Here is a 23,530-nt window from a genome sequence, read left to right on the forward strand (position 1 = left end):
CGTTATTGTGAAGAAAGTTGTTTGCCACCTACGTTTCCTAATTTCTTAATTTTTTCAGATTTCTTAGCCAACATACGCAAAAGCAATCGAGAAAAAAAACATTTAATAAACGATTTCTAACATGTTACCACAAGTAGGACTGCCCGAAATCTGGCGAGCACAAAAGGTATGTAAACGCGGTTCAAGTGGTAGCGAGGATTTCAGTAACAATAGAAAAATATGTTTGAGCTTTTTGCCAGTTTATTTTCTTGCGGACGTGACTAATTAAGTTGCTTGCGATTACCCACAGCAAGCATGCGACAATGACGGATGAATACGATTGGCGATATTAACTTATCGCGTGGATCATCGCATTATACCGGATCTGTTGCCAAATATTTACGGACAAACGTTTAGCTTTTGTTCCCAACGGAACAATAGAGCGAAAACGGAACCTAATTATCGTCAAGCACGGCGTCCATAATCGGCCTTCCGGACGTCAACCCTTGCTGTCTGCGTAGATCTAGCTAATATCTTATTTTTAGGCCACGAAAACATAATAATATGAAATCGCTACGCTAAAGCTGTCAGTCTTAAAGATCAGAGCCTAGAAGTGGGCGGACACAGCGCCAGGCTACCGTCGCCCTAATATAGACCGGGCCTTTGGTCAACAAATCGTTTCTATTATACCGAGCACGTTTTTGGAAATCGCTACGATCGAAAAAGACACCGTTATGTCGTGACAATTTAAAAAATCTCTCTGGTGTTTCTCGTTCTGGTCACGATTTGTTTGCTGGACAAATGCACTCGGGATTATAAGCATTGTTCGTTGTTGCGTGCGTCAGTCTGCTCATCATACTGTTCCCGTTTTCTTTCAAAGAAGCTGGCCAGCGTTGCGGTTTTGCGACCGAGGAAATCTTATGCACGTTTTGCTTGCTTAACAATGTAAGTTATTTGAATTCCTCGGCTTGACGTTGACAGAAAAAAATAAATTATTTGATGAATGGTCTCTCGGGATTCCAAAGTCGAATCGGCAATGATAATACTTTGAAAAGTCAAAGCCAAGTTTTATAAGACATCATTGGTTGCTTGTTGAACAAATTCTTATCCCTAAAAACCATCAATTTATAAATTTTCAGCATAAAAAATAATGGTCATGGTTCCCAGTTCCCAGGGTGCGGCATCGAATGCCGGAAGTAGCGGACCACGGCGCAAGCATACGCCGTCAAGTAGCTGACTGTGTTTGTCACCTTATCGCTTCCTCTGCTTGAACTACCGCTAATTCGACACTCGACGCACGCGTGCCTTGCTGTACAAACTCCTGCCTTCCGCTTCATAATTCGGATAGCTTCTACCATCAAGCAGGCCGATCAATAAGGGTTAAAACCTTGGTTCGATTTGTCAGGCTTTCAAAATGTCATGCCTGACGCAGTCGGAACATCAGAGAATATATTTCATGTCAAATGTCAACACCAATCTACCATATAATCGTTATTTTTCCTGGCAAATATCTCTGTTGGTTATTGTCGTCATTGGGGTTATAGCTGTCCATCAACGACTTGCAATAATACTGCTAAATTTTTTTGCGCAGGACAGAAATCCAAAAAACGAGAAAGCTTGACACAAAATGTTTAACGATTGATTTAACCTTTTTGTTGTTTTTTGATATTAACTCGGTTCACATTGTTTACAAAGTAAACTTAATTGCATGTGACAAAATGCAAGAAACACAATTGATAGAACTTGTCATAAAATAATTTGACATCAGTTCAATTGGACTTGATACAATATCTACCTAAGTTGATCTTAAAAAGCTACAACATAGCTCAAAATGAAACGCATACGTAGTAGTCGAATACCATACCAATTAGGTGGCAGTGACTATTCGATTGTTTTGTTTGGATGAGCATTATCGGACGAAAACTTCAGTTATAAGTAACATGTTGGCCATTGACCTTATAGTAGTATTTTCGAAACATTGCCCCTTGCTGTTCACATCTTGATAGAAGCATGAAGAAAAAAAGTTAAACCCCAGATATATGGGACAGTATTTGAAACTTCAGTGACGTTTTCGGTTTGATAAGACTCATTCCTACTTTCGCGGCATAGACGAGCTCTAATGTATATATTTGTTTGGCTGTGCGTAAAAGGGCGGGCGGAGGTTGTTTGCTCAACTTTTCGACTCGGTATCAAGCAGCACTTCATTAAATCATATTATTGTCAGTTAGTGATGGCAAAATGACAGAAAGGTTGCCGCCAGCACATTAAACAACGCTTACAGGTGTGTTGTAGGCTGTCAGTCAAAATCCACTTGAAGCAAGTCGATAGGTGCGTAAGCAGACCTCAGTGTTTAATATCAATCCTTGCCTATTTTCATCGCATTACATATAGCAGCTGCCGAAACCGTTCAAATCATTTTGCGACCAATTCCGTAGCGTGAGGTTCAACCTGTAGGAAGAGGTTTGGAATAATCCCCGTGTTGTCTTTTTTACGCCACCGTGCGTGAGTATAAATAGCAAGTTAGGGGAAATGCCAACGGCACTGAAGTTATACGGTACCTTATAAGAAAAAAACTTTACTTGCAACAGTTAAAGATGGTCGATAAAAGAAGTTCTTCCCATGATTTCTATGCGATTTAAACGCGATAAGAAGACAAACTTTCACATAGCCATAGATATAAAAGGACCATCTTTTATAAGGACAGTAGCAATTTTTATATTTTTTCTAATTTATAAACGTAGTTCCAATAAGGCTTCTTTGACAAAATGGCGACAAAGCAAAGCTGCAAAGTGACCTGTTAACAGTAGTTTTTGAGAGAAAACATTATTTTGTGAAAAAGACTGCACACAGGCAACATCGTTTGTTTACAAGAGAAGTGAATCCGCGTAAGTTTATTGGTATCAATTTTTGCTGCTGATTTTTTTCGCGGTTTAATTTGATTTTATTTGGCCAACCTTTGATAGTTTTCTAAATGTGATTCAAAATTTTGATTATAAAATAACACGAGTATTGTTTGATTCGGTTTAGTCCTTAAACTTGTCATCATCATCATCATCATCATGAAACGTTAAGAATAGCAAAATAGATTTAGATAACACCAAAGCAACGAAACATTTTAGTTAACTTTTTCGCCCTTAGTCTATTACAAGAAAACGGTTTTTTTGTTTCACGCAGACAAAACCTCAAACAAATCTACACCGGAAGCAGAAACGAGTTTTCGAACCTGTTTTAAAGGATATTTTCGGAAAATTAAACCAGAAACAAAGATGTTTAATACTGCTGAACCGAATTTATCCTGACCCAATAAATAAAAAGGAAACAACCAAAAACGCAATTTTTCATCAAACTTTTTATGGCAGTGATCAGTTATTAAGTGCTTAACTTCGCCAAAAAATTATTGAAAACCTGTTATTCATTTTATTACCAACTTGGCCTATATACATATTTTTAAACGTAAAACGTCTTACAATAAGACAGAATTAAATAAATTTCCCATAAGTTATAGTGTTATGTCGTCATTGGGCAAAGTAGCTCAACAAAATAGTGAGTAATTTGTGGTAATGCCATTCGAAGCGACAATTTAATACAATTCACACCCGAATAGAATCGGTAAAATGTAATTTTGTAGAGCTGTAACTGGTCATACATTTATTTCAAATGCCATTCGACACCCGGATATAAATTCTAAAGTATGAAACTTTTTTTATTTAGAAAACAATTTTAAGAAAATGAAGCCTTAATGCTTCTGACAAATTTTGGAGAAAAAATTTTTAAATTGAAGCAAAAACGAAGCAATAGTTATCCCCAAATTATAAAAAGAAATAAAATAAAGTAAAATTGGTTAAAATTTTGTAATAAATATATTTACAGGTTTTACGTTGTTTGTTTCGTGTACGTGGCGGCGACGAGTGAGGTACTTGTCACGTAGTACAAACGATACACAGGGGCAGTGCCCTCAGGATTGCTTAATACCTTATGTCATGAATTTAATGATATGTTTAATGACGTTTGAGCTACCTATAATGTAAATCGAAATTTACGAGTTGAGATGTCCTGTTTGTATCGCTACCATACGAAACGAGCTCGTCTAACCAAACCCCGCGTAAATTTTCTGACGTTCCATCTCGTTTATTCGTTCAACATGTCCGAGTTAGGTCTGCATTTTACGACCGTGTAAACATAACATGGGTAATTTAAGAGTCGTCCGCCGTCGAATTTAGAAGCGCGCCGGCTTTATGAACTTTTTACGGTTGCTCGCGTATTTTTATTTACGATTGCAAACAGAAGCCGCGTTTATCAAAACGCGAAATACAGCCATAAACTTAAGTTTTGGCTCCTTTGATGGGAGAGACGTTACGCTGTCAAATAAAAACGAGACTAAAGTGTGTTTGTGTGAGTATTTTAAGCCTCGTAAACATTGTCTTGTGTCTCCAAGAGCTGACATATATTCTAGCCACGTAATTATTCCAAGACAGTTTATATAGAACCCAGATAAATTTTCTTCACAATTTGAGCCTATTTAACAGTTTTAGGAACACAGACGATTTCTTTCGAAAGGTAAATTTTTTTGACATATCTGAATTATTTAAAATTGGCTTGACTTTACAAAAACTTCCCCAGAAATGTGGAACCGATAAATTTAGTTTAACCTTTTAAAAGTTCGCCATCTGCAAACTTACACACATAAAACGAACTAAATTTTAATAGCAAAAGGTGAATGACCTCGAATTTGTGACGTGTTTCTTGACCAACCAGTTGAAAAACTTTTAATGTTACGTTTAACGCAGAGTCAGTAGAAGTTTGTAGCGCGATTTGAATTTAAAGAGAAACTGAGTTGTAATACGTTCTGTCATGTTACGTAATAATCTAACTGGACAAGTTGACTTCCCTCAACCAACAAAGATGATGTGGCCGGGGCAGCAGCAGCTAGACATGCAGGGACAAGAGTATATTTCACCATTTCGTGGAGTGCCCTTGACGATGAATAGCGCATTTTTGGAGAAGTTTTCATTGGAGGGAGACCATCAGTTGAAAGCAGCTGCTTTTAAGAACCAGTCCTCGTTGGCCATGATCGATAAATTGCCTTTTCCCTTTCTGTTGAATTCACAAAATGGAAGCAGTGAGCGTTTGCGCCACCCGTTGTATTTCCCGTCTCAGATACAAGGTCTTGCTGTGACTCCAGATAACGCGGTTTCCATGCACAAGGAATCCAGCAGAATACCAGAACGTATTTCAGGAGCCACAAGCCCAAAACGAAGGCGAATTTCCCCGATGTCCAAAGAAAGTTCGTTCAAAACAGACCCGACAGCGACGCTGGGCTCGACGTTAGCCTCCACGTTTTGGCCGCAACGAGAAGGGTTTTATTCTGGCGAAACGAAAAGAAATGCCTCGATGTTTACTCAAAGCATTTACGACAGTGAACAACAAAATGGCGAACTACTGCAAGGAGGCTTGCACAAGCAAGTTGTTTTGACTTCGCCGTCAATACCTGTAGCAGAGGAACAACAAAAAGAAGCAAGTAAGTCAAGAGAAAGCGTGTAGTATTCAAACTTTTCTTTTTATCATTGCCTATGTGTGTATAGCTGGCCGGGATTGAGGACCGATAAGGGTTTTTTGTGCTACTGCCGTGGCAGTATTTCCTGGCTAACATTACTCACTAAACAAACCTCGGCCACCGTTTTTTAACACGTTTGGTTTCAGTATGTCCTCCCTTATCAACCATTTCTCACTTTGGGTTAATAATTATGGGTTTGTTTTCTTAATAATTACTTTTCAATCGACCCCATTCATACAAACAACACTGATAAACACAAAACGATCCATAACCTCAATTCATCATAAATCGATTTTAAAGATGACTTTTTCGCACAGGGAGTTTGGGAAAACATTGCGGGTAGTATGACATGATATACTTTACTTTATGGTCTTAACTTAATACGTTATCCAGCAGGAAGCTTAGCGATTGCTAAGGTTTTCCAAACAGGCAAGAGAATAAATAAATCGCTGGCAGACAGACAAGCCAAAATACCTATAATTTGTTAATAATTTTCATCAATTTTAAAGGTAATTTTGAACATATTAATAACATTCGAAAATGAAATGGAAAGTAGGTTACAGCCAAAGTTTGTTTATCGGCCTACGCTTGATAGTTGTTGAAGTTTCTAACAGTAACGAAACATTACTTTTGCAGCCATTGAAAAGAAATCAATAGAAAACAATGATAGCACCAAGAATGGCGCAAACTCGACTAAACTCGCCGACTTAATTCGTGAATGTGAAAGATCTTCCACATCCAGAGAAGTTGAAGGTCCATCCAGGACTTTACCGCCTGAATCTCGGCCAATTTTTTTTCAAAATCCCCTCCTTTACGCAAGAGTAAGTGCTTTAGTTTATAGAATATTTTTGTATATACGGCATGTAGTATGGACGCAAATTAAAGCTTGGACCAAACAGAGAAAACGTTGTCTGGCAACTAGGCGTTGTAAATTTCTTTTATTCAATTCAATCGTTTTCCAAACTTAAAGTTATAGTCTTACATACTAAACACGTAATTGCTTATACGTAATGTAATTGTCGTAGAGTATACAGCACACATGAATATAAAGCCCGATTTAGATACACTCTTACATCATAAATGTTCATAGAAAGCCGGAAACTTATTAGCCTATATGGTAACCTCACCGACTGCAGGAGTGTTCTTCAGGTTTCTTTATAAGCTTTAGACTTTAGACAGATGCTCACTTTTTACAAAGTTTTAGTGTTATAGTTTATAGTTTAAAATTTTTGAATAATTACAGATGGAAACAGAAAAATGTCTAAACGATGTTTTTCTTCACAAGCCAAACCCGAGTTATAGGAACCCGCTACTCTTTCCACAAAATGAGGTCGCTTCGATGCAGAGCGCCTACATCGCCCTCTTGCGACAGATAAATCTTGGAATTGCGTCGTCAAATCCGTTTTGGCCATCGCTGGCAGCGACCGCACCCAAAAGGTAAAAACTTTTATTTCGCCTCGCAATCACTTAATGTTTAGCAAAAATGGCGTTTGAAGCTGGTGCGTTTAATAATGTTTGGTTTCACAGCAGTGTGCTTTGAAGCATTCGCAAAAATAGCCTAGTTTTTGCAATAATTATTCTTAATTCTTTATAAACAGTTCAGTGTTCGATTCGTTGAATAAGCCCTTCTACTTGAACAACAGCAACGGCCTCTCAATTCCCCAGCTGTTGGAAGTGGGAGACACAAACTCGTTATTTGCTCGCAAGACGTGCGACGACCTCACGAAAGCAAAACGAGGCAGAGGAAGAAAAACAGGAAAAACTTCAAAACCGAAACGCGAGTTTATCTGCAAGTACTGTCAAAGGTAATGTCGGAGAATTTTTTTCGGCGACACTGTACTGTAAATTATCTGTAGCTTACTGCATATACAGAGTAACTTAGGTTACAAGACACACATCGATCATTTTAAGTCAAATAAGCTAGTTTGATCAGCAACGGTTTCCATTAAAACTAATATGACGCTTATGGAGTAATTTTTCTAAAAATAGGTTTTATTTTCAGGCACTTCACCAAAAGCTACAACCTCTTGATTCACGAGCGCACTCACACCGACGAACGACCTTACGTGTGCGACATCTGCAATAAAGCTTTCAGGAGACAAGATCACCTTAGAGACCACAGGTAGGTTTGTACACACTGAACTAGGGCTATCTCAAATGTAACAACACAGTAGTAGGCCTAAATTTGCGTTTAATCCCATTATCCAACAACTAACTTATACTTGGCCACTACAATCTTTAATAAGTCAACAAATTTTCTACTAGGACGTAGTTTGATAAAAAACTAGATTCTGGAAGAATTATTGTTGCCTAAATAAAAGCTCCAAATCGTAAAATTTCTGTAATCGCCATGAAATCTTCTGTCATCTGCAGGTACATTCATTCCAAGGAGAAGCCATTTAAGTGTGAGGAATGCGGGAAAGGTTTTTGTCAATCAAGAACGCTAGCCGTACACAAACAGCTGCACAACCAAATCCGCTGAAAGCATCCAACAGAAACAGCCACATCCTGTTTCGAGCGAGGCTAAAATTGAGAATAAACGCTCGGTCCCACTTTCGAAGAGAACGTTGCCAGGAGCAGCCTTTTTGACTAAAAATTTCTTCGTTTGTACTTCTTGGAAAATGTTACGTTTCCCGCGTATTTGTAACGCATTGCACTAAATCTCGTTTTTTATTTGCACGTTTCGATGTTCTGGCTTCCTGTGAATACTAATACGTTTAGTAATAATAGATTGGCAATGACGTTGAGCCCAGACTAACACAGCAAGCTTGCTTTCTTAATAACAAGCAATGGATGTGAAGGTAATCAATTTACGATGGCAGACAAAGACGTAATATCCATTACGTCATATGGCGGAAACGAAAACATAAATGGACCTAAACTTCTTTGTGTCCATTTAGCTCGAGTCAAGAAAAAACACGCGCTATTCAGTATTGGTTTCAGTTCTGCAGTTATCAGTTGCTAGATGGGCGCAACTTTATTAGAAAGAATCATTGAACATTCTCTTTTAAGTGAAGTGCTACGAGAAGAGCTAGAATGACCAACAGCACTTCAACATCACTTAGTGCTAAACGTTCAGTGCCACTTAAAGGTAACTTTTCCTGTGTGTAAGGTAATGAGTAAACCAACGAAAGAAGTGATTTACGATAGGAGACAACCTACAAACTTTGAAGCCAAATTAAATCTCTGGCAGATTAGTTTGTGTATAACTACACTGTATTTCTTCAACTATAAAGTTGACACGAAATGTTATTATTTCCATAAAAGCACTGATATTCTAATCTAGAGGAAATTGTGTACAAAAACAACTTACACGATAAGTTTAAATAGAACCATAAATCACACCAAATATCGCTCCAACCACTGTAGTTAAAGCACAAAATCAATTCTCAAAAGCAAACCTTGTCTCACGCATTTACTACTTAGAACACATAAATGGTTACTTGATAATATCTGGCATGGTTGTCAATAGCCACATATTAATCTTGGCCATAGAGTTTCCAATAAAAATTCCACGATACTGTACAAAAAATTTTGAGAAAAGCTTATTAACTGGCAACACGAACAATATATACCATTTAAACTTATGGGTTTCCAAAGTGTCCCCTGGAGATGCCATGCAGAAAAAAAGTATGTTTACTACTGTTGCCCGATTACTTTAATACTTGAAATCTGTGAATACAAAACAACACATTTCAAAACACGTTAATATTGAACACAATAGGAATGAGTAAAGACTATGTACCTGTCACAAATACACTGGAAATCAAGACAATAAGCCTGCCATGATATTGCTGCAGTGTGCGCAAAAAGCAGCATGATAAATATATGGCATTGCAAGCATACCTTTAATTACTCAGTCGAACGTTAATTAGTAATTTACGTAAAATAATTCATGCATTATCTAAACATTTATAAGGTTTGTGAAAGCATACAAAGGTAATTAGATCTCTTCTTCTTTGTAAACGGTTTGCTCATCAATCATTTCAGATGAGGAATTAGTTTCATTCTCATCAACACTTTTGCTTTGCATTAGCTCAACAAATATCACAGTTTCATCCAATGTCTTTGGGTCTTCAACCTCTGTACTCTTTTCATCTTCGTGAGATGTTGCACCACTAGTATCAGCCTCCATGGACTGCAAAGATTCATTCTGTAAATTTTCCTTCGACGGTTTAAGGGTGGCAAAATTTGGATTGGTTGAGTATGAAAAATCATCGACTAAATCAGCACCATCATCGTCGATATCATCATCTTCTGCTGCATCCAGACCAGGAGGAATTTCAAATCCGACAATTTCTTCATCATTGTCCTCATCATCTGGACCTACTCCCTCTGGAAGATCAAGAAAACTTGCTATTCCGGTTGAAACTGGTTTTGACGTCGGCTTTTTAGCAATCGAGTAATTCACAGATGGTACAATTTCCACTGAATTGTTGTTGGATGTGTTTCCAGAGGAAGAATCATCAAGAATGGGGACGATCAGGTTATCCTGAGACATCAGATTGTACTTGATGACAAACAAAGTGAACCGTTTGCAAAGGCAAGTTTCATTCTAAACGTACAAAAAGCAGCAAAATTTAGTAGCAGAATGGTGGAATTATTTTGCGCTTGTGTGGGTCATGTGTGTAGAACTGCACAGTACAGTGCCAAGAGTGAATTAAATAAAATCTACAAAAAGATCATATTGCCTTTCAGTGGGACATATTTCTAATTATGGAATTTATTACCATAGCCGCTGAAAAACTTTAAATAAATTAAACACACCTCGGCTTCGTCAAAGATCTGCCTGTGATGATAGTAAGCATGAGAAAAGATTCTGTAAACTCTTCGACAAACTGATCCAAGTTTGGCCACAGAGGATTCTTTGATGCTTACTCTATCAATATAAATTATAAGTTTTTGTATAAAAATATATTGCATGGATTACATAATGCTAAAATAGGGAGTTGATGTGTGCCTGAACTAAAGTTATCAATAATAATCCTAACACGTATTTCATTTTCAATGGTCAAGTTGTTTTTCATTTAAAGATAAATTATTCAGTCAAGATATCTAACTAATGCAGGTAAACATAATAAGTTCACTGACAAAAACTTGAGGTACCCAACCAAATTAAACGAATAAATTATCATCTTTAACGGTATAATCCAGCACCTGCTTGGGAAGTACTTGTTATTGTTGAGCAAGCATGCAGCACCATCTAGTGTGTGTCTGGTGTAATCTATGGCGGGGCATTCTTTGGGAGTCTTGTGAGCAGCACAAAGAAATATCCACTGTTCGGTGGCAGTCATTTGTGAGCATGTGTCAGGTGTACACTCAGCCTGCAGTCTGACAGCAAGCCCATTTAGCTCCAAACAAAATTGCCTGCAAAATTTTAAGCCCTTTTACTTGATGAACATGCAGTTTTTGTTAAGTATTTTATATTAGCACTAACTTGTTTAAATAACCTTGTTAAATATCTTTTTTTAATACAAAGGTCTCACAAAACATTGTCAATTGTAGCATGAGAAGTGTGCATACCTTAGATGTTCATATTTCCAAACGCCTTCATCCTGACCAGGTGGTATAGATAATATTTTTTCAGTGTTAGTATAGTCTTGTCTGATGGTTTGCTGAATATACTGTTGAACCGCTAGCGTACTGTCCATATCATCAAATTTATGCTCAGCCCATTTATAAAAATCCTAAAGCCAAAATATTTTAAGACCTCATTAATACATCGAAAATCATAGAAGTATATGTGATGTCTGTATATAAAATGTGCTGCTTTACATGTGCTTAATAATTTTTATGCAACTCGTATGGTATATACAGGATGTTCACAGAATCTTCAGACAATTTATAATACTATATATCGTTTTTTTAAGTGTTTAGGGATACGCAAACACCCTGTATAAAATATATATGTTAAAATATGAAAATTGACACAATAAAACATTTTACTAGAATACAACAGAGGCGTCATGATATAAATGGATCATATCCTACACAAATGGATATATTAAACCTAATACTGTGTACAGTAATGGGAGGAAACCAGAAATTTAATTTAAGCTATTGTACAGGGTTACACATATTAAGGATGCAATGCAACGATAAGAAAATTTGGTCTAATACTCAACCATTTAAATTGCCCATTAATCATATATATGTATTTAAAGCTTGGTTAAATGATCATAACTTTTTTATCACAAATATATATATATACTTATTAAAAATTCAAACGAGACTGTATACGTATAATATTGTACAATACATAACGTCAATTGATGCCTTGCAAAATTGCAGAATAATGTCTAGTTTGATGAAAACTACATAATTTAACATGTTCAGTTTGCTATGACAATTTGTATGTCATGGAAATCTTATACACAGCCAATCATTTTTAATGCCGATGAAGGATTAATTGACTAAAAAGGTTATACTCATCAATTCATAAAATGACTGGTCACTAATTATTTACCGTTTAAGTTGCGTTAATTATAATACATGCAGATATAGATGTATAAACCATAGCTACAGCAATAAAACTAAATATATAGCAAACCTGGATGGACCTACCTCAATTTTTGTTCCAGGAGGATTCCTGCATACACCATATTGAGGATTCATTACTGTTGAGCTAGAAACCATCGCCAACCAAGTAAATGATTTAATGAGACTGTTACAGTCACAGTCAGTTATAGTTGCATATTTAAAAAATAAAATTCCATTAAGATCTAAATAGATTTATAACAAAAAGTCAGTGGATTGCATGAGATAAGTATGAAAGTACATAAACTATATATATCTATATATTGTAACCACAACGTATATGTCCAACAGTTAGTAGGTTTATCCAACAGTGACTACTAACAATTTCCAGAAATGAAAGCTTTACACTGGTCCATTATATAAAAAGAAATGCTCTGTTGACTAATAATTGTAACCCAGATATATTGGGCAGTATTTTTCACCAGTACTGTACATGTGTGTTATATTGTACATAATGTAATAGGTATTGAATTCAAATGCAACAGATCTCATTACTACACTTTTGAATTAAAAATGTCCATAAATAAACGTATATGAGAACCCTGGTACACAAATTGTGACGCCATTTCGTTGTGCACTTCTGCACTAGAGCAACATATCAAAACCAAACAGAAATAATTAAACTATGAAACGACCAAATAACATTAAACTTTTTGTCATTTCTTGTATTTTTGGGTGCAAAATAAGACAGGATTAAAAAGACCATACATAGGCGCTTGGGTTTAGTGGTTGTGCTAAGAATTATTACATCATTATTTCTTTTCTATGAATCCATAACTCCTTTTTTAAGCCTTCAAGTCAAAGTGAATAAGTACAAGAGGTCTCAAATTTAATATCATCAGTATTTTCGTGCAAGTTATAAGCCTTTGAGGCTTTATCACTTTTTCCTTGCACATTAGCACATGCTTTTACCTATTAACAAGTAGTAGTCGTTTTCACTACACTAGGCCTTAATGGCAAAAAATAAAACGATTGATTGAATAAACGATTTCATGCTATAGTGTAAATGGAAACCCTATTGAAAAGTTTGCTTGCAGTTCGCCGGATAAATAGGCCAGCAAAAGAATACAAAAATTTGCACCACACCAATGAAATATACTGTAGCGGAAAGTGTGGCACCTGAACACATGATGTTCATCAACGTGCATGCTCCTCAATGACAAAAAGAGCGTTACACCCGCTCCTCACTGAGAAAAAGAGCACGCTCTTTTTAACAATTCAAAGGTGAAAAAATATTCCTGTGGAAGAACCGAAAAGTCATCACATCAGGTGGTTACTTGTTAATTGCCTTCAGTTAGTCTTAAAGCAGTCTTCCTTTATTTCCAGTACAAAAATGGTCTCAAAGCAGTCCAATTTACATCTTCAATTTAACTTAATTTCTTTATGAAACGTCTTTCTATTTTGTGCTTTCGTAGTGTTATTTGTGCAAAAAAATAGCAACAAACGGATAGCCAAAAAATAGGAGCATGATCAGTTGATCACCCTCCAAATTTGAAAGAAAGAGCATCGCTCTTGCTGATTAACAGGAGTGCGTCCATCTCCGGTTAAGCCAATAACTTTGTCTTTGCATTCTCGGTTTCTCGTCGAAAACTGCTATGAAGGTCTACTTGCCAGCAATATAGTAGACAAGTGTGGTAGACTACCTGAACGTGATTTATCAACTTACATGCCAAAATTTTATCTTCACATCGATTTATATTAAACCAACACAGACAAACTGGTTGTTGGAACCTCGATTTATATAAAATAAACAAAGAAATCAGGCTTCAGTGCACACCATCAAGCCCAAAATTTGCGTCTTTGCACATACAATTTCTTGTTAATCACTGCCTTACTTTCCATTCCAGCTTTGTAGTCAGGATTATTAGGCTAGATGAAGGTGTGGCAACTATAGGAAGTAGATGCACATAAACACCGACAGATTCAGCTTATTCACTGCAGAGAAAATGATAAACTATAGGTACAGGCCTACAAGCGCCATCGCAATTAACTAAATAGGCAAGAATGTCACGTCAAATTTTAATTAGGCTATAGGCCTAAGCTAGCATATGCGCGGCGGAGTGGCGGGGAAAGCAATTTCCTGCGCTGAATAATTGACTGAAATAAGTTCTGCAATTGAGACTTTTTTAATTAGCCTATAATAGTTAATACTTCGTTTTCTATATGTAAAATGTACAGGTACTTTCAGACTGTACATATGCATCAAAGCGTATTTCAAGCCAACTAGGCTATAAACCAGAAAACTTATTGATTTTGAGCGGATGGATTCGGTTGCCGGTCTTCTTACAGCAGAGAACGCTTCCCCGAGAAAGCCTGACTATGCAGTTCGGTACAAGCGTTTAATGCTCTTGGTATCAGCTAAAAATACAAATCAATAGAGACTTGTAGGCCTAGTAGATTTTTAGCCAACACTATTAGACTATTACCCCATTGCCGGCAGGACAGGACGGACTCTGGAATTCTGACTTAATCTTTGTAAAGAAAATAAAAATATTTAAGCTGAAACTTTTTACCTTACACCAAAGCTCTTCATCTGAAGTGATTCAAGTTATATAAAAAAATCTTGTTGAAAATATACTTAGCTAGGTTTATTCTTTCTTTTTAATATTTGATATAATTTTTAATATTTCTTGTTTTGATTTAGGTCACTGCAAATAAAAATATTTTTCCAGAACTTTACAGGTTGATAAAATTTTATTTATTTATATCCAGAAGATTTGTACATAAATATTTTTAATTTACTTAGTTAATTAGTAAAATTGGTAAACTAAAACGTTTAAGAATGAGTTATTTCCAATGTATTATTTTCGATTTTTTTACATAAAAATCTTAATTTCGAACGCAACCAAGCACTTGCCAACGGATTTATTTGAACAGCAGCTAAGTCCTAGGAAACGAGAGAGCTCATTTATAGCTTGCTGGTGTTGTTTCGGTAAAGGCATACATGTATTACGCCATGGACCATTGCTGTACACCAGACGGAGAAATATGCTAGGCTGTGGCCACGGTTAAGTTTTTACCGAGTCGAAAATGGTAATTGGTCTCCGATTAGGCATGCTGTGGTTGTGAACTTGTATACTACACCCTAAGAATGGTTAGTGTCAGAATTCTAAAAAAATTACTATGCCAATTTTGCTTTTGCCTCAATGTAGCTATGGTTTAGGTATGGCAGTTTTAGAATCCTTAATATTTGTTTATTTCTAACCGTATAGACTAATCGCATCTATTATTTTTTTGTTAAACAACGTACCTTGTCTTGTTAGCCTAGTTTATTTATTGTAAATCGGCATGAACGCACAACTAAGTTTGTTGTGCATATTGTGAAGTCTAGTGTGTGCTTACACTTTCCACTATTGCTTGTATATAGTTGGCTTACGTTAGTTGGTTTGTTGTGACATTAATGTCATGTAATACTTGTAGGGTAAAACAGCAATTCTGCGCCAGCAAATTCCACAGAAACAAGACCAGAGAAAACCAGCAGCTGGCATATCATACAAACTTTACAGTATAGGCTAGGGCACTAGAGTCCGAGTTGCTTCATGAAAATCGGGAACTGAGTACTATCTACTAGTACATAGTTATAGGCTATATATACATATATTGCAAAAGGCTGACAAGGTTCTATATTTTGCATCAAGACTAATTTTGAAACTAACCCATCTTTGCAACTGTTTAAAATTGTTCAGATTATTGTGATACGAGTCATAACCTATTGATATAAAACAAGCAAAAATGGCAAGCGGTGATTCTATTCCAGCATCGTCGCAGATACCTGGGTTATCTCATGTTGAACCTGAAGAAGATTTGAAGTAAGTTTTGCTGGCTAATGTTTGCATTTCCTATATTTTTGACTGTGTCAAGATAACTTGGCATCACACTGGAAAGTTTGCAATGTGCAGCTGATTCGTCCTCCTCCTTTTTGCTCCTTGTGTAGCTATGCACCATACTGGAAAGTAAGGCTGTTTTTACCAAGTAATCCTGCATGCACTCTTGAAAGTCTTTGTTTACTTATTATAATTTGGTGTTCATTTGTAACCACTGTAGAAGTGTAAAACAATTGACATGATGATGTTGATGATCTCAGGCACGCCTAGGTCGCACTTTCTACCAGAGGCAATACTGATACATTCTTTACAGAAGTTGTGCTATTTACACCTGCTTGCTCATATTTAGACACACGCAAGACTCATTTATGATTCTTGCATAGGGAAGGTGGACAAGTGGTCACCCCTACTCATTTTTAGAAAACACACCTACATTGCTCACTTTGCAAACTTTCCAGTCTGAACTAGATATTGACGCTGGGTTTTAAAGGTTACCTCATCCCCGCAAAATTGTTGATTTTGACTCACTTTTTTAATTTAATTTTAACAACATTGTTGTCGTAGCTTCTTTTTCAAACTAACCACATGGGTAAATATAAAAATTTCTCAGCCTCGGTATAATATTGCATTATATGTCTTTCATCCAAATGAATTAATTCATGTGTGAATGTACCATTAGTTGTTACTTAGGTCTATACTTTATTTATTTAGGAGGCAAAACTATATTCGAGAATCCGACTCCGAATACGTTAAACTTGCCAAGCAAGGTGGCGCAAAAGATCTTTTATCAATTCCAAACGTACGTTTTGTTTTGGCTTGCAAGCAAATTTCTTACAAGTCAATCTGTTTGTAGAAACGTTTTTTGATAATTTAAACTAAAATGCGCTTTAACAAATTTTTAAATTGCTAAGTTATGCTTATGAATCTGAATGCTAGTTACATTTTAATCTCATATAGTAGGCCTTTTGTAGTATGTACCTGAATATAATATACGTAAAACTTCCAGGTGGAGAGAAGCAACAAGCCAGTGGATTATCCCAAGTCAGATTGGTTCGGCCACCACCAAATGGAGAAGTCTGACCAAGAGAAAATGTAAATATGTATTTTCCAGGTATCTGATGCAAAGCGTTTTGGTTTTGCTTGCTGCCTGCTTTGAAATCAGTTGCACAGGAAAAGCATACCGCGCAATCTAGTCAACTAGTTAGAATCCCACTGCTAAAGAGCACATTATCAAAAACCCTTGGCACCTCCAACGTTAATATTTGCTTCTTAGATTGTTAGAGAAAAAGTGGAAAGCTCCCGACTACATGACATACGAAAAGAAACCTGGTAATGGAGCGGCTAAGATTCCTGCATCGGAGGGAGGCAAACCCCCTCCTCTTACAGCCCGCGAAGAGAGGCTGCTTATTCAGGCAAAGTACCAGAAGCGTGAGGTGCCGTATCAGTCGGACAACCTGAGCTTCTGGGAACGAAAAGATGAGCCACGAAGACCAAACAACTTTCGCAAGTGAAGTTCTGAACATACAACATTGTAATGGTTCGTTTGCAAGGCATACATCTCACATAATCATATGTAACTGTTAAATTGTTTCATCCACTTCTACCAGATTGGTGCTTTTACTATTTGCCTCTTAAAACGCATTCAACAGTTATTGCAATGCACATTATTTTTGGAAGCCATTTTTTTGTTTTTTTTTGATAGTAATTTTGTTTTCTAAAGATGTGTATTGCACAATAAAGTTTAAACTCATATTTTTTTAGCAACAGCGCTACACCCACTGTGTTTATTATACACTTTCTGGTATTGTCGCCTTGGTACTGTGAATAACTTTTTAACAGTTTTGATGTTTTTGCTTGCTTTGTTGTAGTTTCGCTTGATTGTGATAAAAACATTCCTCTACTGGAATTTTATTTTGGCATCCAACTGCTGCAATTGTTAGAAAGAGACCGATCTTTTTGTTCCAGATCTTTACACGTAAACGCGAACACAAACATGCCTTGTAACTGTACTGAAATGGAAAACTAAGGCAAAGTGAAAGAAGAACTTTATTAACTCGAAGTAGTAGGCCGATTAAGTTACTTCGACTTATCCGTAAAATTAAAGCAAATATAGTTATCAAAATGCTACTGCTGATAATGCATGCATTTTTTTGCAAACAATGAATCGCATATTTTCATGGGCAGTTTTTCGCAAAAATATGTTTGATATAAAAACACATACAATGTTGTAATAGTAAGTTATTGATAAAACTTAATTAATAGTGCTAATTTAGCACTGGTAATATCCGACTGTTACTGCCATTTATACCTATAGTGCAGTGTTCACCATACTAACCGCTAGACAGCAACAAGACACCGTCATTCATTTGCCTAAAAAAGTCCACTGTGTTCTTCATTTTTTTACAGTTGGTGTTTTTTAAAGTCGTCGTTCAGACAAATTGGCATACAGACGCTGCTCAAAGATGTCCCTTCATACAAACACATACCTGTGCTTCGGCGCATATTATTTTCAATGAAATTCAAGTTAGCGTCACGTTCAGCAAATAAGTCATAGCGGAATGCCTTTTAATGTGCAATATGGGCTAGCCTACTGCAGCATCCTCACCTAGATCAGCCTTAATTTGAATCACTAAAAATTTTCGAAGTCACCTTACAAAATTGCATGCTATAGATTAGAACCTTTTTGTACAATGCTAATAGCTATTACAGTCGTACGGGTATAGTCAGGGTTGCCATACCGTCCTTATTTATAAGATTTGTCCTTATTTTAAAGATCCGTGTCTTAGAAAATATGTTTGTCCTTATTTCTAAGAAATGTCCTTATTTTCACTTTCGTCCTTATTTTTAGGGCGGAGGTGGGCACTTTTGTCCTTATTTTGGGCATTTTGTCACCTTACGATACCATTTTGTACCAAAGAGATACCAAAATTATGAACATGCAGATAGTGTCTTGTTTTTTTTTTTTTTTTTTTTAGGAACATTGGTTGCTTACTCTTGTTGTACACTGTTTAAGGTGGTATTCCTCGTTCGTTTTCTAGTCGTCCTTATTTTTGAGTTGAGACTGATGGCAACCCTGGGTATAGTATTAGTAGGTAGCTATTACTGGTATAATACTACAGGTAAATTTGTATTTTTTCAGCAGTTTTAGATTGGATAATACCATAAACAATTACATGCAACTTTAAACTTTAAAGCCAGTTATTTGAAATATGGTATGTCAAAGCATTTGGCTTAGGGCTAGGCTTTTATGCGTTTACAATTTGGGCTGCCCACAAAAATATTAAGAACAACTGAAAATCGAAAACCAATTTAAGAGTTTCACTTTATTAGACCTACAGCATGTGTGATTTGAATTCATTGATCCAACTTTTAACATCAAAAATTTAACTGAAGTTTTTTACACAGTTGTATTTTTCGCACATCTCATGTAAAGAACATTGACCGTTTTTATCAAACGGTAGAAATGGTAGAGGTTTTCTAGCCCAAGAAGGCAGAAGTTGTTATAGGCTACTGTGTGTGCGCCGTCCAATTTTTTTTTCTATTTCTGCCTACCGGAGTCGCAAATGCTATGAAACTGTGAGATCGTCTTTAGTATTTTTTCCAGATATCAACACTACTACACATGTCATTGTTCATCTGACCTAATTGTTTTTCTGAACTTTTCTTAATAACAAACAATAAACGTTTTAAGCGAAAAACTGTAAGATATAATCAGTGGTTGAACCAATGGAAAAGCTTCACTTCAAAGATTTTCTTCAGCCTGTTTTAAAGTGCATGGAACGTTTGAAACTGTCATTGGTATATTTCATAAATGAGATTTGAAACCTACATGATGGCGATTGTTTTTGTAATTATGACCCAAAAACGTTTTGGTTTGGTTGTACTGACGCAAGCACGAACATAATAGCTTCCGGAATTGCGTTGCCGTGATGTGATTTTCCTGCAGTGGAAAGCGAAGAAAAACATTCACCGCCTGTTGTTGAAAGTTTTCTCTTCCTGCTGCAAGTGTGACCGTTCGAAAGCGTTTATAGCTTGTGAAGAATTACAAATTGTTTAATGTCAAGCAACTGGTTTCTGCTCAAAGCCTTGAATTAGGGAAACATCTGATTGGAAAATGTTTGTAAAGAAAATCGTTTTGCTGTTCAAGAACTCTATTAAATGGCGCATAAATACGTCACAGCCAACGTTCAAGTCATTAGTTTGGACAGCAATCAAGGCAGTATTCTGTTTCTTGTGCGGCGTCATTTTCATAACCGTCGTTTTAGTACGAGACAACAATGAAAAGATTATCCGAGACATTGAGAAAATGGTTTTGTTAAAAGAGTTTTCAGGTGAGCGTAGTCAAATTTCAAATAACTGAGTGTATGACATTAACTAAAAATCACTGTTAACTGACATATGACGTCTAACGTTCATAGAACAAAAGCTTTTTTTAATTTGTAGTCCAATTTTGTGACTTAGGTGCGGACGAATGTAAAACTTTTCAATGCTTTGGAAAGTCGTTTTGCAACCTTGAGGCAACCATTCAACTTAACTCGTCGAAAGTTGTTGCTGGTATGAGTGTTTCATATATAAGCTTTAAACGAACAAATGTTGGGCGTACCTTAAGCAATAGTCGACGTTTATTATGCCTAACAAAAACGAAGATGTGTTTTTGTGAAGGAAAAGATGTGTTCACCATCTGGGGAAACCTGACTAGCCGATATCGGGTAGTTAAAAAGGTGAAAGTTAACCTTCCTCTGCTGCACTCTTGCGGAGACCAGGAATGTACCGTGAAACTTTCGCAAAATACGTTTTCTTCTGCCAATTACCGATCGTGGATCTGCCGAAAGTTTATGAAAAAGGATGATTGCAATCACTTAAAAATGCTTCGCGAGTGGCCGGCAATGAAATCACTTTTATCAAAAACTGGTAAAAACAAACGACGGTATCTCAAAATATTGCATCAGCAATTTTGTGTAATTTGAGAGAGATGTTTAACGTGGAAGAAATTTGGCGATAATTTGTTAAAGTACGGAAGTTGGAAGAACTTTTTTCTCAGGGATAAGATAAGTGACTTAATCCTTACATTATACGATTTAATCTTTATATAAATGCATTTTAGCTGGCCGTTTACCTGTTGATATTCTTCGTGGCATCTCGCCTCCTCTTCAATGCGCAACTCAGAGGATGGCGGATCGTGTCCTCAGGAGGTTGGGAACAAAAGGCAGCATCAACTTAAAGGATTACACTTACGGAGAAAAAGCTGAACTTCTTTTCACTAGCAAATTGTCACCGAGCACAGTAATACAGGTAGGCCTATTGGTCTTGGCTAAAGATCTATTCGTTAGGTGGCGTTGTTTTACGTTTGTTACCGACACAAAAGTCAGAACTCACTGTATTCCAAATACTGACTTCATACATGTTGAAAATCTTTTGCAAGAATCGACTTTTATTTATACTACACTCAGCCAACGTAGTTTGTAATAAAGCGACATTGTCAAAAAGTAGGCTATTAGAAGAAAACTTGCAAATGATAAAGAACGTCACAATTACAAGTATTATTTTAGACAATGTTTCCGCCCAGGGAAGGCTGGCCTTTGGAAGCTGTTTATGGTTCATGCGGTTTAGTAACCTTTCACGGCGGTGGCTACGTCACATCATTATATGATGTCTATCATGCACCATGGAAAGTTCGACTGGATGTCGCAGTTCAGGTGAAGCTAAGCTGATATCGTATAACTGAAAGTGGGCAATCGCCAATCGTGCATTTGACAATCACTATACAGCCAGGGTCATTGGAAAAACCAAGAAATGTTTTGTAACGTTCTGGTATAAAAATTAATAAATGAAAACTAAATAAAGATAAAATTGAACACTTAGACGAAACGAATTGTTACAGGACAAAGGCCGTTATTAGAATCTTTGCCAGTGTTCATCTACTTTTTTACTAATATTATATAGGCTGCTAATTTAGTAATGAGTTATCACAAAATTTGTTTTACTAATATTAGTAGTGCAAAATAGCCTACTAAGTTTGTCCAATGTAGGGGATATATTTAACTGCACAAAAAGAAGCAGCGACAAAAATTTTAACAAATCTTTTCTTTTGGATTTCAGTTTCTAAATATAGCGCACTATTTTACGGAAAACGAGTTAAATTATATGATTTTGCTGCACCGAATGAGACCGGAGGATATTGGACTATCAGAAAGTGGACGGCTTCGTATTCAGAACACTGACAACCTTGTTGTAGTTGATCAAGCGGATGAGAGCACAGGTCACAAAATATCAAAATTCCAAAATATTGAAGTGTTTTTATGTAAATTTGAATTTTTTGAGTAATGTTTTTAATTTAAACGTTCATGTTTGATATTACAATAATAGTAATCTTTAGTGTTTATGTTATATTTATTTATTTATTTGGTATCCACAGCATTAAGACATTTTAAGTGCACATTGCACTCATTGACTTAGTCATGCATTTAGTAGCACTGCTCGTGCTTGTTAGATTTGTTTTCTTACTCAAATTATACAAATTTAAGTAAGTTTTTTTCCGTGAACGGCGTTTTTCAGGCTTTTTTAGCGAACCGTACGAAGTGCCCTTTCACAAACACAAACTAAAGCTGAATGAAGACAACATTTGTCGATACAACGTCACAGATATTAATTATTACTCGGTTTGTCGTCATTTTCTCGGAGGGTCATGGAAATACTCAAGCGGTGAAATTTTGAAGGGTGGTCTACTTCACCATCCCGTCGAAGAACAAAGCGTGAGTGCCGCACAAAGGGGCTTGCTTCAAGTCGGTTTGATCAATTTAACGCTATTTACGCAAACAAAAATAACACCGACATTGTTGACATGAGAGAATTTTGCTGAAGACCGATTTTTAGCAAAGCGTTCTTCGAAAATGATTTCATTTGGAAAGTATAACGGTGTTATGTGATTTCGATTTAATTTCAGCTTTTTGGCTAAGGCTACTTTTTGATTTTTCAGCATTTTGCCAATGAAATGTATGTTCTACTGGATATTTGCATACGTGGCAGGCTTGCTTTACCAAAAGATACTCCGCCATCTACAAAAGGTATACGATCGATCGCGGCCGCGAAACTCCGAAAACTGCTCATGAAGAAACGAACGTGTCAGCCGCAGTTCAGGTACAGATATCCGGAATGCCAATATGAACAAAAATTGCATTACGGAATTTACAATTTGCCCGATTTTGAGCTCAAGTGGTTGGGAGGTTGATAAACACTAAGCGTGATTGATAAACTGGATTTGCCACCTAGCTCCCTCTGAAAACCGCGACAAACAAGATGTTTACAGACTTTTGCCAGTATAATTAAAAGTGACTTTTGTCGGTATTGGAAGTGTCACTGGTTCCTTTTCCTGATCTTTTCATTCATGAATGTGAGGAACCATAGAAAGTAATTGCACAACTCGGTGATGCACTACAGTTTTTATTTCAGCCAGTTTTACACCACGTTGCAAACGATGGTTTTATACTGTTTTACAACACTTAAGGCGCCATATATGCTTGCAAAAAGGCCTAATTTTTTTCTTTATTTTAATTTAAAGTGAAATTACTAAAAATGTAATTAATCGAAAAATCCCACATGGGGTTCCCTGAAAATGTTTTGTGTCACTTAAATGTTC

General features: G+C 36.4%; 4 protein-coding genes across 4 annotated transcripts; 3 read left to right on the plus strand and 1 right to left on the minus strand.

Annotated features, from left to right (window-relative positions):
* The first annotated feature begins 4,734 nt into the window (after positions 1–4,734).
* Positions 4,735–8,280, plus strand: LOC143469345 (uncharacterized). Its single transcript, XM_076967011.1, has 6 exons — positions 4,735–5,497; positions 6,170–6,354; positions 6,777–6,970; positions 7,132–7,338; positions 7,536–7,655; positions 7,907–8,280. The coding sequence occupies exons 1-6, from the start codon at positions 4,831–4,833 to the stop codon at positions 8,013–8,015; spliced, it is 1,482 nt and encodes a 493-aa protein (XP_076823126.1). The 5' UTR covers positions 4,735–4,830; the 3' UTR covers positions 8,016–8,280.
* Positions 8,281–8,769: 489 nt separating this feature from the next.
* Positions 8,770–12,251, minus strand: LOC143469347 (MOB-like protein phocein). Its single transcript, XM_076967012.1, has 5 exons — positions 12,098–12,251; positions 11,057–11,220; positions 10,691–10,900; positions 10,301–10,412; positions 8,770–10,088 (listed from the first exon to the last, which is right to left on the minus strand). The coding sequence occupies exons 1-5, from the start codon at positions 12,167–12,169 to the stop codon at positions 9,477–9,479; spliced, it is 1,170 nt and encodes a 389-aa protein (XP_076823127.1). The 5' UTR covers positions 12,170–12,251; the 3' UTR covers positions 8,770–9,476.
* Positions 12,252–15,740: 3,489 nt separating this feature from the next.
* LOC143469785 (uncharacterized protein C7orf57 homolog) lies at positions 15,741–17,800 on the plus strand. Its single transcript, XM_076967602.1, has 4 exons — positions 15,741–15,879; positions 16,606–16,693; positions 16,901–16,986; positions 17,168–17,800. Exons 1-4 carry the CDS (start codon positions 15,803–15,805, stop codon positions 17,403–17,405), a joined length of 489 nt encoding a protein of 162 aa, XP_076823717.1. The 5' UTR covers positions 15,741–15,802; the 3' UTR covers positions 17,406–17,800.
* Positions 17,801–19,777: 1,977 nt separating this feature from the next.
* LOC143469780 (divergent protein kinase domain 2B-like) lies at positions 19,778–23,530 on the plus strand. The gene is made up of 8 exons (XM_076967596.1): positions 19,778–20,225; positions 20,356–20,448; positions 20,557–20,805; positions 20,999–21,186; positions 21,444–21,590; positions 21,994–22,153; positions 22,450–22,646; positions 22,871–23,530. Exons 1-8 carry the CDS (start codon positions 20,009–20,011, stop codon positions 23,120–23,122), a joined length of 1,503 nt encoding a protein of 500 aa, XP_076823711.1. The 5' UTR covers positions 19,778–20,008; the 3' UTR covers positions 23,123–23,530.

This window comes from Clavelina lepadiformis, chromosome 8, assembly GCF_947623445.1.
Source record: "Clavelina lepadiformis chromosome 8, kaClaLepa1.1, whole genome shotgun sequence".
Lineage (NCBI taxonomy): Eukaryota > Metazoa > Chordata > Ascidiacea > Aplousobranchia > Clavelinidae > Clavelina > Clavelina lepadiformis.